The sequence below is a fragment of the Misgurnus anguillicaudatus genome, chromosome 18, assembly GCF_027580225.2.
Source record: "Misgurnus anguillicaudatus chromosome 18, ASM2758022v2, whole genome shotgun sequence".
Lineage (NCBI taxonomy): Eukaryota > Metazoa > Chordata > Actinopteri > Cypriniformes > Cobitidae > Misgurnus > Misgurnus anguillicaudatus.
The window spans coordinates 28,785,186-28,800,377 of record NC_073354.2 but is presented as its reverse complement, the minus strand read 5'-3'; the positions used below and the strand labels follow the sequence as shown (position 1 = coordinate 28,800,377).

The 15,192-nt window shown below is 36.0% G+C and overlaps 1 protein-coding gene and 1 non-coding gene across 18 annotated transcripts in view; one reads left to right on the top strand and one right to left on the bottom strand.

The window, feature by feature from the left end:
- Positions 1-3,531: 3,531 nt before the first annotated feature.
- adgrg6 (adhesion G protein-coupled receptor G6) overlaps positions 3,532-15,192 on the bottom strand; it is a 66,975-nt gene continuing 55,314 nt past the window's right edge. For 16 of the 17 annotated variants that reach the window (XM_073856249.1, XM_073856252.1, XM_073856254.1 and 13 more), the window contains 9 exons: positions 14,765-14,810; positions 14,570-14,676; positions 14,029-14,156; positions 12,707-12,975; positions 12,493-12,595; positions 12,062-12,340; positions 10,209-10,315; positions 9,777-9,929; positions 3,532-4,575 (listed from right to left, as the gene is read on the bottom strand). In XM_073856249.1, coding sequence (XP_073712350.1) covers positions 4,394-4,575; positions 9,777-9,929; positions 10,209-10,315; positions 12,062-12,340; positions 12,493-12,595; positions 12,707-12,975; positions 14,029-14,156; positions 14,570-14,676; positions 14,765-14,810 — 1,374 coding nt within the window. In that variant the 3' untranslated portion in view covers positions 3,532-4,393. Of the gene's footprint in view, positions 4,576-8,125; positions 8,165-9,776; positions 9,930-10,208; positions 10,316-12,061; positions 12,341-12,492; positions 12,596-12,706; positions 12,976-14,028; positions 14,157-14,569; positions 14,677-14,764; positions 14,811-15,192 lie in introns of all 17 variants that reach the window. The other variant, XM_073856259.1, reaches the window with a different exon arrangement.
- Positions 10,468-10,540, top strand: trnaf-gaa (transfer RNA phenylalanine (anticodon GAA)). Its single transcript has one exon. It is a non-coding gene; the product is annotated as a tRNA-Phe (tRNA).

The following is a 15,192-nucleotide window of genomic DNA, read 5'->3' as shown; positions in this document are numbered from 1 at the left end:
TCCGACAGTATATTAAAAACAGTTTAAAGATGCAGTGTGTACATTTTTGCAGCATCTAGTGGTAAGGTTGCGCATTGCAATCAATGGCTCAGTCCACTGCTCACCCCTCGCTTTTGAAATGCATAGAGAAGCTACGGCAGCTGCCACCGGACAAACATGTCATCGTCGGAGACAATTTAGTAAAAAAGTTTGTCCGTTAAGGGCTTCTGTAGAAAGATGTCGGCACAAAATGGTGACTTCCATGTAAAGGGACCCTCGTTGTATGTAGATAAACACATCTCATTCTAAGGTAATAAAAACATAACTGTGCATTATGAAAGGTCTTTATATACCACTGATCATACAGTTTTGTATAATATTTTGCATTTATGTCAAGAGATCCTTCTAAAAATTACACACTGCACCTTTAACAAACAACATCAATACACATCATTCATCATTAGTCCAAGTTATAAAAACGACAACAGACATTAACATTTTTATACTCCGTTAAGCAAGTATGTAGCTATAATCGTACTTACAGGTTGTGGTAAGGAGACGCATGTTGTTCCAAATAAAGTGGGTACCGAACCATCTTTCATTTCCAAACGTCTAGTAAATCCCTCCGTGAAAAAGTAATTTTAATTACTGATTTTTCACAGTCGAACGTCTAGTAAATCCCTCCGTGAAAAAGTAATTTTAACCACTGATTTTTCACAGCCGAACGTCTAGTAAATCCCTCCGTGAAAAAGTAATTTTAACCACTGATTTTTCACAGCCGAACGTCTAGTAAATCCCTCCGTGAAAAAGTAATTTTAACCACTGATTTTTCACAGCCGAACGTCTAGTAAATCCCTCCGTGAAAAAGTAATTTTAACCACTGATTTTTCACAGCCGAACGTCTAGTAAATCCCTCCGTGAAAAAGTAATTTTAACCACTGATTTTTCACAGCCGAACGTCTAGTAAATCCCTCCGTGAAAAAGTAATTTTAACCACTGATTTTTCACAGCCGAACGTCTAGTAAATCCCTCCGTGAAAAAGTAATTTTAACCACTGATTTTTCACAGCCGAACGTCTAGTAAATCCCTCCGTGAAAAAGTAATTTTAACCACTGATTTTTCACAGCCGAACGTCTAGTAAATCCCTCCGTGAAAAAGTAATTTTAACCACTGATTTTTCACAGCCGAACGTCTAGTAAATCCCTCCGTGAAAAAGTAATTTTAATTACTGATTTTTCACAGTCGAACGTCTAGTAAATCCCTCCGTGAAAAAGTAATTTTAACCACTGATTTTTCACAGCCGAACGTCTAGTAAATCCCTCCGTGAAAAAGTAATTTTAACCACTGATTTTTCACAGCCGAACGTCTAGTAAATCCCTCCGTGAAAAAGTAATTTTAACCACTGATTTTTCACAGCCGAACGTCTAGTAAATCCCTCCGTGAAAAAGTAATTTTAACCACTGATTTTTCACAGCCGAACGTCTAGTAAATCCCTCCGTGAAAAAGTAATTTTAACCACTGATTTTTCACAGCCGAACGTCTAGTAAATCCCTCCGTGAAAAAGTAATTTTAACCACTGATTTTTCACAGCCGAACGTCTAGTAAATCCCTCCGTGAAAAAGTAATTTTAACCACTGATTTTTCACAGCCGAACGTCTAGTAAATCCCTCCGTGAAAAAGTAATTTTAACCACTGATTTTTCACAGCCGAACGTCTAGTAAATCCCTCCGTGAAAAAGTAATTTTAACCACTGATTTTTCACAGCCGAACGTCTAGTAAATCCCTCCGTGAAAAAGTAATTTTAACCACTGATTTTTCACAGCCGAACGTCTAGTAAATCCCTCCGTGAAAAAGTAATTTTAACCACTGATTTTTCACAGCCGAACGTCTAGTAAATCCCTCCGTGAAAAAGTAATTTTAACCACTGATTTTTCACAGCCGAACGTCTAGTAAATCCCTCCGTGAAAAAGTAATTTTAACCACTGATTTTTCACAGCCGAACGTCTAGTAAATCCCTCCGTGAAAAAGTAATTTTAGCCACTGATTTTTCACAGCCGAACGTCTAGTAAATCCCTCCGTGAAAAAGTAATTTTAACCACTGATTTTTCACAGCCGAACGTCTAGTAAATCCCTCCGTGAAAAAGTAATTTTAACCACTGATTTTTCACAGCCGAACGTCTAGTAAATCCCTCCGTGAAAAAGTAATTTTAACCACTGATTTTTCACAGCCGAACGTCTAGTAAATCCCTCCGTGAAAAAGTAATTTTAACCACTGATTTTTCACAGCCGAACGTCTAGTAAATCCCTCCGTGAAAAAGTAATTTTAACCACTGATTTTTCACAGCCGAACGTCTAGTAAATCCCTCCGTGAAAAAGTAATTTTAACCACTGATTTTTCACAGCCGAACGTCTAGTAAATCCCTCCGTGAAAAAGTAATTTTAACCACTGATTTTTCACAGCCGAACGTCTAGTAAATCCCTCCGTGAAAAAGTAATTTTAACCACTGATTTTTCACAGCCGAACGTCTAGTAAATCCCTCCGTGAAAAAGTAATTTTAACTACTGATTCTTCACAGCCAAATGTTTAGTATATCCCTCCTTGAAAAAGTAATTTTAACCACATATTCTTCATATATCTTCATCCTTTGGTAGTGAAAACAACACAAACTGAAAACACAGCGGGATATGATGTTTACACACTAACTAGCTGTGGGCAGGTCATAGTTTTCATTTCTCTCGCGAGCAAGGCTGTAGGCGGAAATTATCATTCAAAGTGTTGGTATTACGTGGATAAAGTCAGCCAGGAGATTCAATCCATATGATGACTCGTTTCAGCGATTCAGAGTCGACTCCCTACTTTAGAAGCCAATAACTTTATTAATCGTGCACTTTATGGTTCAACTACTATGCACATTGTTTACATTGATGGACAGCTACATGACACACTGCAATACAGATCATTTTGGATTTTGCATCTGTGTGGCTCTTTAAGATGTTTTAAATTTAGTCTGAGAGCTTTCTGACCCTCCATTGTATGGTATACAGTCCATGTCAAGAAAGGTAAAAAAAACCTCATCAAAGTGGTCCATGTGACATCAGTGGGTCAGTTAGAATGTATTAAAGCATCGAAAATACATTTTGGTCCAAAAATAACAAAAATTACAAATTTATGCAGCATTGTCTTCTCTTCCGGTTCTGTTGTGACGCGGCTGACGTGTTATCCTCAGATATGTTTGCTAAGTTTTTTTTTCAAACTTACAGCATGCGTTTCACTCAGACTGGCCTCAGGCGCACACAAAAAACAGCTGGGGCGCACCAGATAACACGTCAGCCTCGTCACTGCAGTCACGTGACTTTTTTGGAACGACATAAGGGTGAGTCATTAATGACATTAATTTTATTTTTGGGTGAACTATCCCTTTAACCAGAAAAAAACAATGCCCAGGATGCAATCATGATTTTAAAAATTGTACCAGTCAAACTTTTCAGATTCATCTACAAATATCAAATAATGTTACTGTGTTGTTTTAAACATAGAAGACATACTAGAACTGGTTTACGTGCATTTATTATGCAGGATGTCACATTTTCAATAAAGCATCTATAAACGCTATACAATGATGATCTACACTGAAGACAAGAGCAAACTGAACAATCCTTAAGCATTTAATTTGCCGACACTTTCTTGAAGCACAGAAAACGTATAAAAGCCTTTAAAATAAATACCAAGTCAAATTAACAATGTCATTAAACTACAGCAATAAAAAACTTGTGAACTTGTTTGATTTGGTGTTTAGCTGTTGTTTTCCATTGTCATGCAACAGAGGTCTTTGAAAGATTGAATTACTTTTCTAACCTGACTGGTGTTGGTGTTTCCCGATATAATTGTATGCATTGAAACAAACAAACAATGACCGCATTGTAAAAAAACAACATAATGTGTTAATCAGTAGTAGATCCTGTGAAGTCTAAAACAGAGGACATTTAAATAATGACAAAATAAAAGCATTAAAGTTTGAACTAATTTACAGTGAAAAGTATGCATGACTGCTTAAGGGTAAGAAAAGCAACCTCTGATGCAACCACAAGCAACAAAAAATCAATCTTGTTCTTCAATCCTCAGTCTTTGGATACAAAATGGTCCCGCTGACTCTTCAAAGAAGTGGCAAGCATTTACACAGTATATACAAAAAGACTCAAAACAATGTGCAAAAAAGAAAGTACGCCAAATGGAAATTAGAAACAAACAGTAAAATATATTATGATTATTTACAGATCACAAAGTCAGTATAAGCTGAATATCACAGTATGTAAAATCCACACTTTCATAGCTGTCCCTCTCTATAGGGTTATACGTTTCTCTACTCCTGATACGGAGGGTTATGATGGTGAATAAACATTTCAGCCCCTCTCGCTAAAATTTTGTGCTATTGCTAAAGCTGTCTGACATTATAATGTTTTTGTAGAAGTTGTCAGATCGCACCGAGCAGTAGCCCTTCACCTTGTCCAGGACCTGGTGTACGGGAAGTATGGACGAGGACGCCTCCCCATCGGAAGTACTGCATTTGGGGCTGCTCTGATTGGAGAAACCTTTACCTGCAAGTATGCCAAAATGAAGGAAATGTAGTGACTGGTGAGAGGTAAACAGGAAAAATATTTAATTAATCATTCCCAAAATTTACACACGGAGGAGTTCATTGCCCAGGATTTAATGGAGTTAAATTCCAATTAGGTTAATTCCGAACCAGGCGTGCCACGTACGAAAAGTATTGCCAAAACATTTTGATCGGGCCCTTGTGGCTGACTGTAGTATAGGTCATAAACACAGCCCTCTTCATGTGTAAATGAATGCAAAAAAATAAATAAATCGAAATGCACTTCAAAAAAAGTTTCGGTTATTTTAGTTATTTGGTATCATGTTGATGTACTTTTCTTTGTGTGTTTGAGTCAAATGGGAAAATGGGCGGGGCCTTGATACTGCAACTCCACCTTATGATCACTACTGTGCAGACTCTGGCTCCATCAGCGCAAGACGTCAGCGGCCATTTTTGAGATATTTTGGTTTCATTTTCACTTGTCTCAGATGTTTCTCTGCATATAGCTCAGATAAATTGGTCCTTGAAAAATCTGATGGTGATGAATGTCCAAGTTACCTATTTTTTGAGGTGGTATTCTTTAAAAAAGTAAAACGTTTGCCTAAAAGTGTATATTAGGGTAACACCTTACTTAAAGGGGTATCCACAAGAATGACATGACACATTCACAATCACGACACGACACGTGTCATGAACACGAAGGAGATTTTATGCCCATTTATGACAACTGTCGTTAAGTGTCATTCGTTCAATTATGTCATTTTTAATGCAAAGATGACATTGTTTCAGATTTCCTTGTTATGACAACTTGACATTACCAAGACAACATAACTGACCACTTTTTACCAGTGATACAAATATCATTTGTCATTAAAATGTCATTAAGTGTTAATACTCTGTCATATAGTTTTATAACAGCGTCATGAATATTTTTCTTGACCTCAACTACAGTGGTACAAATGTAATTTGTTATTAAAATGTCATTAAGTGTTAATACTCTGTCATACAGTGTTTGGAGACTGATTCACATACAATTAAATGAAAACAGTACAATAATGGGTTAAGCCATGCAGCGTTGGGTCCATATCGCTACAAAGTTAATTACATTAGATTAAATTGATTTAATGTTTTGTTAGTTTTTTCTTCTATGTCAGACAATTTCAGAACCCTCTGTGTGAGGAAGAACAAGTTCTGTTAGTTGTCAGTTTTTTATGTATTGTGCACATACATGAAATTAAGTATAATATTTTGACGTGTCTGTTGCATTTTGTTGAGGTATTTAAAACTATTTGACAGTATTGACACTTAATGACATTTAAACCAGTTTAATTTAATGTTAACCCATAAAGCTAGGTAGTTTCTTAAGTGTGATAATTATTCTGCTATGTCATGTTCATGACAGATTTATGACGAGTTATGATGTATTGGTTTATGTCAAGTTGTCACAACAAAGACAATTCAAACAATGTCATATTTGCATAAAAAATGACATAATTGAACAAATGACACTTATTGACAGTTGTTATAAATGTGCATAAAATCTTATGAACACCCCTTCAAGTATAGTGTTACCCATTATGGCTACCTCAAATGTATATATTGAAACCAAGTGTACCTAAATGGTACCAAACCAATCCCAGTGACAGCTTTTGCACATTTTTTAAAAAGTTGTAGGATTACAAATGACACTCACTTTAAACAATTTCTGAACATATGGTAGCCTGACCATTTTTAAAGTGCCCATCTTATGACTGCTTTTCCACAAGTTAAATAGGTGTATGAGTTCCATAAAACATGTTTCAAAAGTTGTTTGCTCGAAATAGCTTGTAGGAAAAGATTGTTACCCATCTCTAGTAGCCTCTGTTTCAGTGCATTTCAGATTGTGCCGTTTTGAGGTGGTCATTACATATTTATGAGCTGCTGCTCCTTTGGCCACGCCCCACTACTAACATCATGTGCGCGTGCATAGTGATATCGTGAGCAGTACAGACCATACTGTGTTATTTGTATATATTATTATTATTAACGGTTTATGTTGCCAACAGACAAATCAAGCAAAAAAAGTATCACTAATAAGTACACTCCAGGAGAAGAAACTCATGACACCCAATGATTTCAGAGTCAATTGTGATGGAGCAGTTTCAACAATACACTCGTTTTCCCTGGACAATGCTAACATATTCCCGTTATAAAACATTTTCAAACGCATTATTTTCGCAAATGACAGAAATTTAGACCCGGCGGGGGGATGTATACTGCTCGTGCTAATTGCTAGAAGCTAGCGGGGGGTCCGGACCGTATCTTGGGAAAGTGATAGAGACTTAAGGGTACGTCAGCCTCGTCGGTAAGGCCCGGTCTCGGTTAGTTTGGCAAAGCACTATTACTTAGTTCATGTAACGTTAGAATTGTAAAATAAAACCGTTAAATATTTTTTTTTAACTTTCGAAACCACGCTGCAAACTATCAAGCCTGCAAAATATCTATATCTAGGCAGAGGACATTCAGAAACGTGTATCTCACTCAAAACAGCATGGATGGATTTTTTTCCAAGTATGTATGCGTGTGGGAGCATCAGAGACACAAATGAACACCCCAAAACCCAGAAAAAGTGAGTTTTTCATAATATGGGCACTTTAACACTTGGATAGTTTGATATTATTTTCCAATTCATCCAAATAATAGTCAATAAAAGAGGTGAGTCATTGTTTTCCATGCCATTGTTTTGATCTGTCATGCCTTTGTACATTCTTAGGCAAAAAAAAACAAAAACATTCCAATGCACACATGCACATCTAGTTTTCTATACGGCTTTTACCTTCAAAATGTATCTGAACTGTGTTACAGTGTTACAGTGAATGCTTTGTATTGCATTTGCAACAAATGTAACACCCATTGCCTTTTATGATCATTAAAGTTAAATGGAAAACAAAGCAGAGTTTCAGGACCTGTTATGTTTCCACACCCCATGCCAAACAAATCATTATTTAAAGATAGGTCAACAAACAGTCAAAAATGACTATCAAATGTTTTTTTAAGTAACAGTGGAATGCAAAAATATATAGAAAAATAAAATAAATGAGAGATAAAAATCAAACAGCCCACCACGAGGAAAATTAGTGTCAAACAGTGCAAATGACATTGAGAACTTTTAAAAGCCACTAAGGCTTGAGATTTTAATTGATATATTTTAATGTATATATTCTTTATAATAATGCATTCAAAATTGAAATGTTCATCTATTTGTTTCTTTATTACTCTTGACAATAACCAACAGCACCAGTGCGCTTTCTAGTTCTCGAATGTCACTCCACAACTTGGATTCAATCCAACAGGCGATTATATCATCTTAAAACATCACAGTAGATGCCTAGTTTTCAAAAGGATCAGTTAACATGGACTGTTTTGGGGATAAAAAGGATTAAGGAGGGTGTTTGGTTAGGTATCATGTCTAGGGGCCGATGGATTGAATTCACTCTATCCCAAAAGGGGAAGCTGATCACACAAAATAAAGAAAAGCAGTGCAAACTCAAGCTGGCTTGCAATGGTTTTACCTCAGGAAGTCTCTCCGTGGCATTATTGCAGGGTACTATCTATACCACAAACATAAATACACACACAGCACCACTGAGTCCAAGAGTCACACAAAAGTAGCATGATATAGAAAAACTATAACACAATACATGAATGATAAAACCTTTATCAAAAATAGCATTTCACATCACAGCAATACTATGCTGGCATGCTACGTGGGAATAAAATACCCGGGTCAATATCATTATAAAGTGCCTTTGAGATTGCAACCCCCCCCCCCCCCACACTTCAAAAAGACCTTAGGCTGTTTGTTAGAAATGCATATTGGTCAAGCTCCAGCACTTTTTATAAATAAACAGCAAGCAGACACCATACAAAACCCATAATAAAATATGTCCACCCTGTCATGCAAATTCAATGTAAATGTTCATGACAGGGTGGACAATTTTAGCTAAATTTAGCATTTAGTGAACACATGATGTAGCTAGCTAAGTGGTTCACTGTTGAAGCTGACTGCACTGTTTAAAATACATATTTTGATTTGTTTTATGTTAATTCATATTTTGCAATAACAGGGTGGATATTTTAAGTTTGACAACACACACGTTCAAACACAATATGATGAAAATATGGAACAATAAGTGTAGATAGTTACTGTGTGTGCATTGTATGTTTTAACCTCTACTGAAGAAAGACCAAATGGGGGACGGGATGTCACTGACTACATCCGTTGGTTTCTTAAAGGGGCGTTTACCCCAAAATGACAGGGTGGACAGCTATTTCAGAGACACGTGCAAAATGCTTAATATTATTGTAATAATTGAATATAAATGATCAAAATGACTTGATTTTATAAATAAGTTGTTGAGGACAATAAGAAAAATCAAAATGTTTTTGAATTTTATGTAATTTATTCACTTTTTACACTCACTAAAGTTAGCTGAGCAGTGTCTGGGACATGCCAAAATCGCATACATCCAATTAAAGAAAATGGTATAAAATGGGAAAAATTCAAGGGACTTATCATTGAACGTGTATGTTTGTAAATGTTTGGCCATTTATAATAAAACCTCAGAATTTAATTATTTTGATTATATTCATGACGACTGAGTGATTCTGATGAGGACAGCAAAAGGCACTTTATAGTGATATTGATTGTGAGCTGAACCCTTTGATGCATGGCATTCAATACAAAGCTTTTTAACCATAAAGTTTGACTAAAGACATTTCTTAAATAACAAGGTAAATTCAAAGCTGCTGGAATTGTATCTCTAAACATTAACAAATATTTTTTTACAAATATATTTATTTATTATAACTAGACTAATATTTATAAATAAATAAATACATCTATAAGTTATGAACATTAACAAATATTTTTTTACAAATATATGTATTTATTATAACTAGACTAATATTTATAAATAAATAAATACATCTATGAACATTAACAAATATTTTTTACAAATATATGTATTTATTATAACTACACTAATATTTATAAATAAATAAATACATCTATAAGTTATGGTTTAATAATTTAGACAACATTAATTTATTTGTTGTGTAACTGTAATGTGATTTCATAATTTATGCATCAAAGGGTTAATTTAAACAAACACCTCTTGGTCAATCCACATCTTTTTTTTAATGTTTATTAGTAGGGCTCACCTGCATTACTGTGTCTGGCAAATGGGTTTAGTGTGGCTTTGGCTTTAGATGTCCAGTTTGCAGTGGTGGAGCCAAAGGAACTGGAGGACAGGGACTTTCCCAGGTTATCAGAACTCACTTTCTTTGTATTATTGGTAGCAGTCTTGCTCCAGTCTGAAAAAATATGGTGAATATTTTGTTTTATTTTATTACAGCAAATGCATTATACATTATGCCTAACATTATATACAATATGAACATCACTGTTTGTCGTTTAAGCATTAGTACAGTACGCAATGCGTTTAACTTAGGCACGTGACCAGACACAACTGCACTTTGCAACAAGCATTTAATTTAAACCCTTAAATGTAACTAAATGTTTGATATTAATATTGTTTTTAATTTGATTTTATAGTGTCTCACACAGCATGAATCGACTGTTAAAATATTTACCTGAATTGTCTGCCAAGCGGAACTTTCCACAGCATAAGTATCTTCTCCATTGTTTCTGTACATTTTCTTTCAGGGCACAGTGGAACACAAAAATAAATAACCCCTGTTGAAATAATACAAAAATCCGTGAATATACAAGCATTTTAAATAAAAAAATAATATTTTAAACTCTGTCACATTATCAAGCGATCTTCTAAACTCATGCGACCTCTAGCGGAGCGCATACTGAACTACATATTTGATAGCCCACCCCCTACAGGCCGAAATAGCTCAGTTGGGAGAGCGTTAGACTGAAGATCTAAAGGTCCCTGGTTCGATCCCGGGTTTCGGCAAACCTTTTCAACATTTTAAGCGACGAAAACACAACTAATTACAGCGAATTTTTTTTAAGTTACTGGGATATTATAATAAAATATTCCTTTTACTTTTTATATAAAAGTATGAATACATGTGACTCTGGACCACATAAGGGTCTTTTTATTGAAATGTATTTTATTATCTAAAAGCTGAATAAATAAGCTGATGTATAGTTTATTAGGATAGGACAATATCTGAAAAAATCTCAAAAATCTTTTGTAATTTACTTGTATTTTACATATAAAATCATCCTACAGAACATTTAAAGGTGGGCTGCATTATATCTAAAAGCAAATGTTGATATATAAAATCACCTAAATAAACACACCCCTACCCCAATAGAATCTGGACCTTCTTTTGATAAACCCCGCCTGACTCCCTTTTCCAAAGTGTTTTTCAAAAATCATGCACCCCGCCTGTAATGAAATAAAATCTCTATATCTTTTAGATTTACTAAGACCATGTCAAAGATGAAAATCAATGTGAAATCAAACTTTGATCCTCCTAATCTTATAATCCAGGCTGGATTTCACACACAGGGTCACAAATGCAAAATAAACCAAAATACGCATTGAGAAACCTAATGAGTACAGAGGGTATGCACATGACATCACCATCGGTGAGAGGGACTGCGGTTACACCCACTGAGTGGCAAAAGACAGAGCGGCAGCATTTGAGTACAGTGTGACATTGGTGAAAACACTGTAAAAACGCATCGAAATGGGAAAAAGCTGTTTGTGCGATAGACTGTACTAACAGATTAACAAGAATTCAGATCTATCGTTTTACAGACTGCCAAAAAAACACAGAAAGGAGAAGTACATTGATCGTTCATTCCAACGTCCACAGACCACAGGTGGATTGATAAGTTGCTAGGGTCACTATCAAGCAGAGGTTTTACTTTCTACTTAAACATATTTTTTCAAGTATTTGTATATTATCCGTGTTTTTCTTTGAAAAACACATTCCAAAGCATATTATCATAATTTTTACTCTATTAAATTTCATAAAAAATAAGTTTTTGTTTTACATTTAATATAAAAGTACATTAATTTACTTTTACTCAAGTAAAAGTACACAATTTTAATGTAAGTAGGTATTAAATATATTTTTTATTTGCAATATTAAAGAATACACAGTATGATTCTATGATTTAGAATGTAGTGAAGTAACATTTTTCCCAATACAAACATCCTAATAAAGCACAGATGCTTGGAAAATGTAACTAATGTAACAAAGTATTGTCCACTTCTGCTATCAAGTCCAACTAAATTCAATTTAAGCTGATAATAGTCAGTTTTACTGGCATTTTCGCAGCAGCCGCTATGAAAACCAGCCATTTTGTTGAACGTTTGCCACTCGAAGGGGTGAGTTCTGGCGTGGTCACGTGGAAAAGTTACATCATTGCATACCCTCTATTCGTGAAAAAATACTTCATTAATAATGTTAAAACTTGTAGTGAAAATGGTATGTGCATGTACATAAACCCACCCTGTAGAGAGTTGAAAATGGAGAAGAGGTACATAAAGGCCAGGCTGACCGGGCCCCAGGCGAAAAATGCAAAGCCCCAGGTCATGCCAAGCAAGAAAGTCAGGCTGACCACGCTGCGAAGGTTGCGCAAGATCTCCTCTCGCAGAGTCCGATTGCTGCGCTTGCCATTACGTCCGCAGATCTGAATCATGACCACGATGAACATGGCAACATTCATTAGGAAAAGCATGGAAAAATAGCCCACGCATGTCACGTAGAAAACCACAGCCGAACGAATCCAACAGCTGTCGAAACAAAAACCAAGAAAACCAACAAAATTAAAAAAAAACAAGGAATTCTATAAGATTCCGCAGCTAATTTGGTTAGCATTTAAACTCCAATAAAAATGTACTTTAGTTGTATTTACGTTCAGTTGGATTCCTTTGGGCAAACTTACAATTCTGACGTGCCGTTTCCATTCTCGTCTTTCCCATAATAGTTTTTTCCATAGGAATCTTTGCTTGCAGCCAACACAATGCCAACAATTGCAGCAGGGACACCTAAAAACACAGTGTGTCTCATATATTAAGTGTAAATACAGAAGACAACAAAGTATACAAAGTACAGCAAACATCTACTGTATCTAAAGTGTTTTAGTATATATCGCTCACCCCATCCAACAATGCAAAACTTGAGGATGTACCGCCGTATGTACGTGTTGAAAACCTTGACCAAAGCAATGTACATGTGGATGGACTCTAAGCCCATCCAGGTGAATGAAGTAAGAAGGAAGAAATGCAGAAGGGCCGCCACGGTCACACACAGTCCCTCCCTGTCGTACGATGCCAACCAGCCATCCAGAAGAAAAACCATATTGAGGAAGAGCAGTGAAGTGCTGAGATTCATCAGGATCTTGGAGGGATAATCTCGCCGCAATTTCCTGTATGATTCAGATGTCAATAAAAATAATGTCAGCCACAGTTTAACCAATGAATGACAGTGGTCACAACTTTACATAACTCGCAACAAACCTGTCTATTTAACAAGCCACACGCAAGCTTATGTTTATAAATGTGGCAACAAGAAGAAGAAGGGGGTGCAGGCCTTCTCAACTCGGCAATACACAATTCTGAACTTACAGTAATCATGGTTAAAGGTACATTCCACGTTTTTTGAAAATATGCTCATTTTCCAGCTCCCCTAGAGTTAAACATTTGATTCTTAGCGTTTTGGAATCCATTCAGCTGAACTTCGGGTCTGGCGCTAGCACTTTTAGCATAGCTTAGCACAATCCATTGAATCTGATTAAACCATTGGCATCGCGATAAAAAAAAATAGTTTCGATAGTTTTCCTATTTAAAACTGGACTCTTCTGTAGTTACATTGTGTACTAAGACAGACAGAAAATTTAAATGTGTGATTCTCTAGGCAGATATATAACCAAGGGGACTATTTTCGGGCAGTGCGTAATATCACTACGCCTGCTGCAGCTATGTTACAGCAGCAAAGTCCTTGATTATTATGCCAGAATGAGAGTATAGTCCTAGCCATATCTGCCTAGAAAATTACAAATTTTTATTTTCCGTCGGTCTTAGTACACGATGTAACTACAGAAGAGTCAAGTTTTAAATAGGAAAAATATCGAAACTATATGGTTATTTTTTAGCGCAATGCTAATGGTCTAATCAGATTCAATGGATTGTGCTAAGCTATGCTAAAAGTGGTAGCGCCAGACCTAGAGTTCAGCGGAATGGGTTCCAAAACGCTAAAAATCAAATGTTTAACTCTAGGGGAGCTGGAAAAGGAGCACATTTTCAAAAAAAAAAGTGGAATGGCCCTTTAAGTCCAAGGGAAAAATGTGGTAGAAAGCATATTTTTCTGATTGCAAATGTTTTAAATGCATGCATGAATAAATTTGCATTGATTTTCCATTACTAACGCCATAAAAAAGGCACACTTTGGTTCCTTCAGTCAAAGGCTTTAGGAAACTCACTCGAAAGCAATGTACGTGAGCAGTGTTGCTGCTGAAAAAATAGCAGAGAGGCCACAGCCAATGTAGGTGATGAAGGTAAGAACTCTGTTATTTTTCTCATCGATCTGTGCAGCAGCTCCAGAGATGTCCTGCAAGATAAAAGCAAGGTGAAGGTTATCCATCGATGACATTTATCAGAGAAGAAACATCTTGTTTGGTTTAATACCATAAATGTAAAGTCTACAGTAAGTTACTGGCAGCTGCCAGTAATATCCATTAATACTGTAATTTCTACAGATTTTTTTTACAGTGCAGTCAAACTCTGCACGTTCAAATTCAAGCAAAATGAAAAACATGAACCCTGACAATAAACAACACAATATTATGTGTAAAAAGTCTGGTGACTTGTGCCATGAAACTTTAAGTATTTGGCCGTATCTATTTCATAGGTGGTTAACCGCTCTGGATGACAAGAAAGACACTGACTTATTTTTTACTTTACTGTGCAAATATAAGAAACTACTCTGCTGGGTAACGTCGTTGCCAATCCCACAAATCTCACCATAAGAATGCCAAAGTGTGTGAGGTGGTTACACAAGCAGATGGTCATGTTGCTGTTGGACTCCAGACTGACCTCACAGCCTTCGCTGTTCCAGCCACCATTACCATCTAATGGAAATAAATGTGTATTATACAGTTACCGTAAGCCTATATGTCTATATGTCCCACTCTAATACATTGTTTACTTTACACTTACTTTGGAGGTTGAAATCCCAAAACACACAAAGAGGCTTTGGATCTCTCTGCGGGACAGGCAGACACATTAAGAGGTGTTAGACACAAATTGGAGTTTTAGTTTAAATAAATACTTTTTTGAAGAAATTCATTTTATTGGCGGGAACTTAGAATAGCAAAATGAACTTCGTACAAAAATGTTTTTACAGATATACCACAGTTAGGACAATAACTGTCATGTCAAACGATGCGACAATCATATGTGGAATTAGCCACCACTTCGATAAAATTAATAATAGACACCAGTGGCGGCTCGTGACTGCTCATCCAAGGGGTGCAAATTCAAAATGTCAGAGTTTCATGTGTGTTGCTCGTGTTTCAAAATATGAGTTTGTTGCGTCCTGTGAACCATGTGCATTACGTGTTTTGTCAAAATAAGTGCCAGCTGCA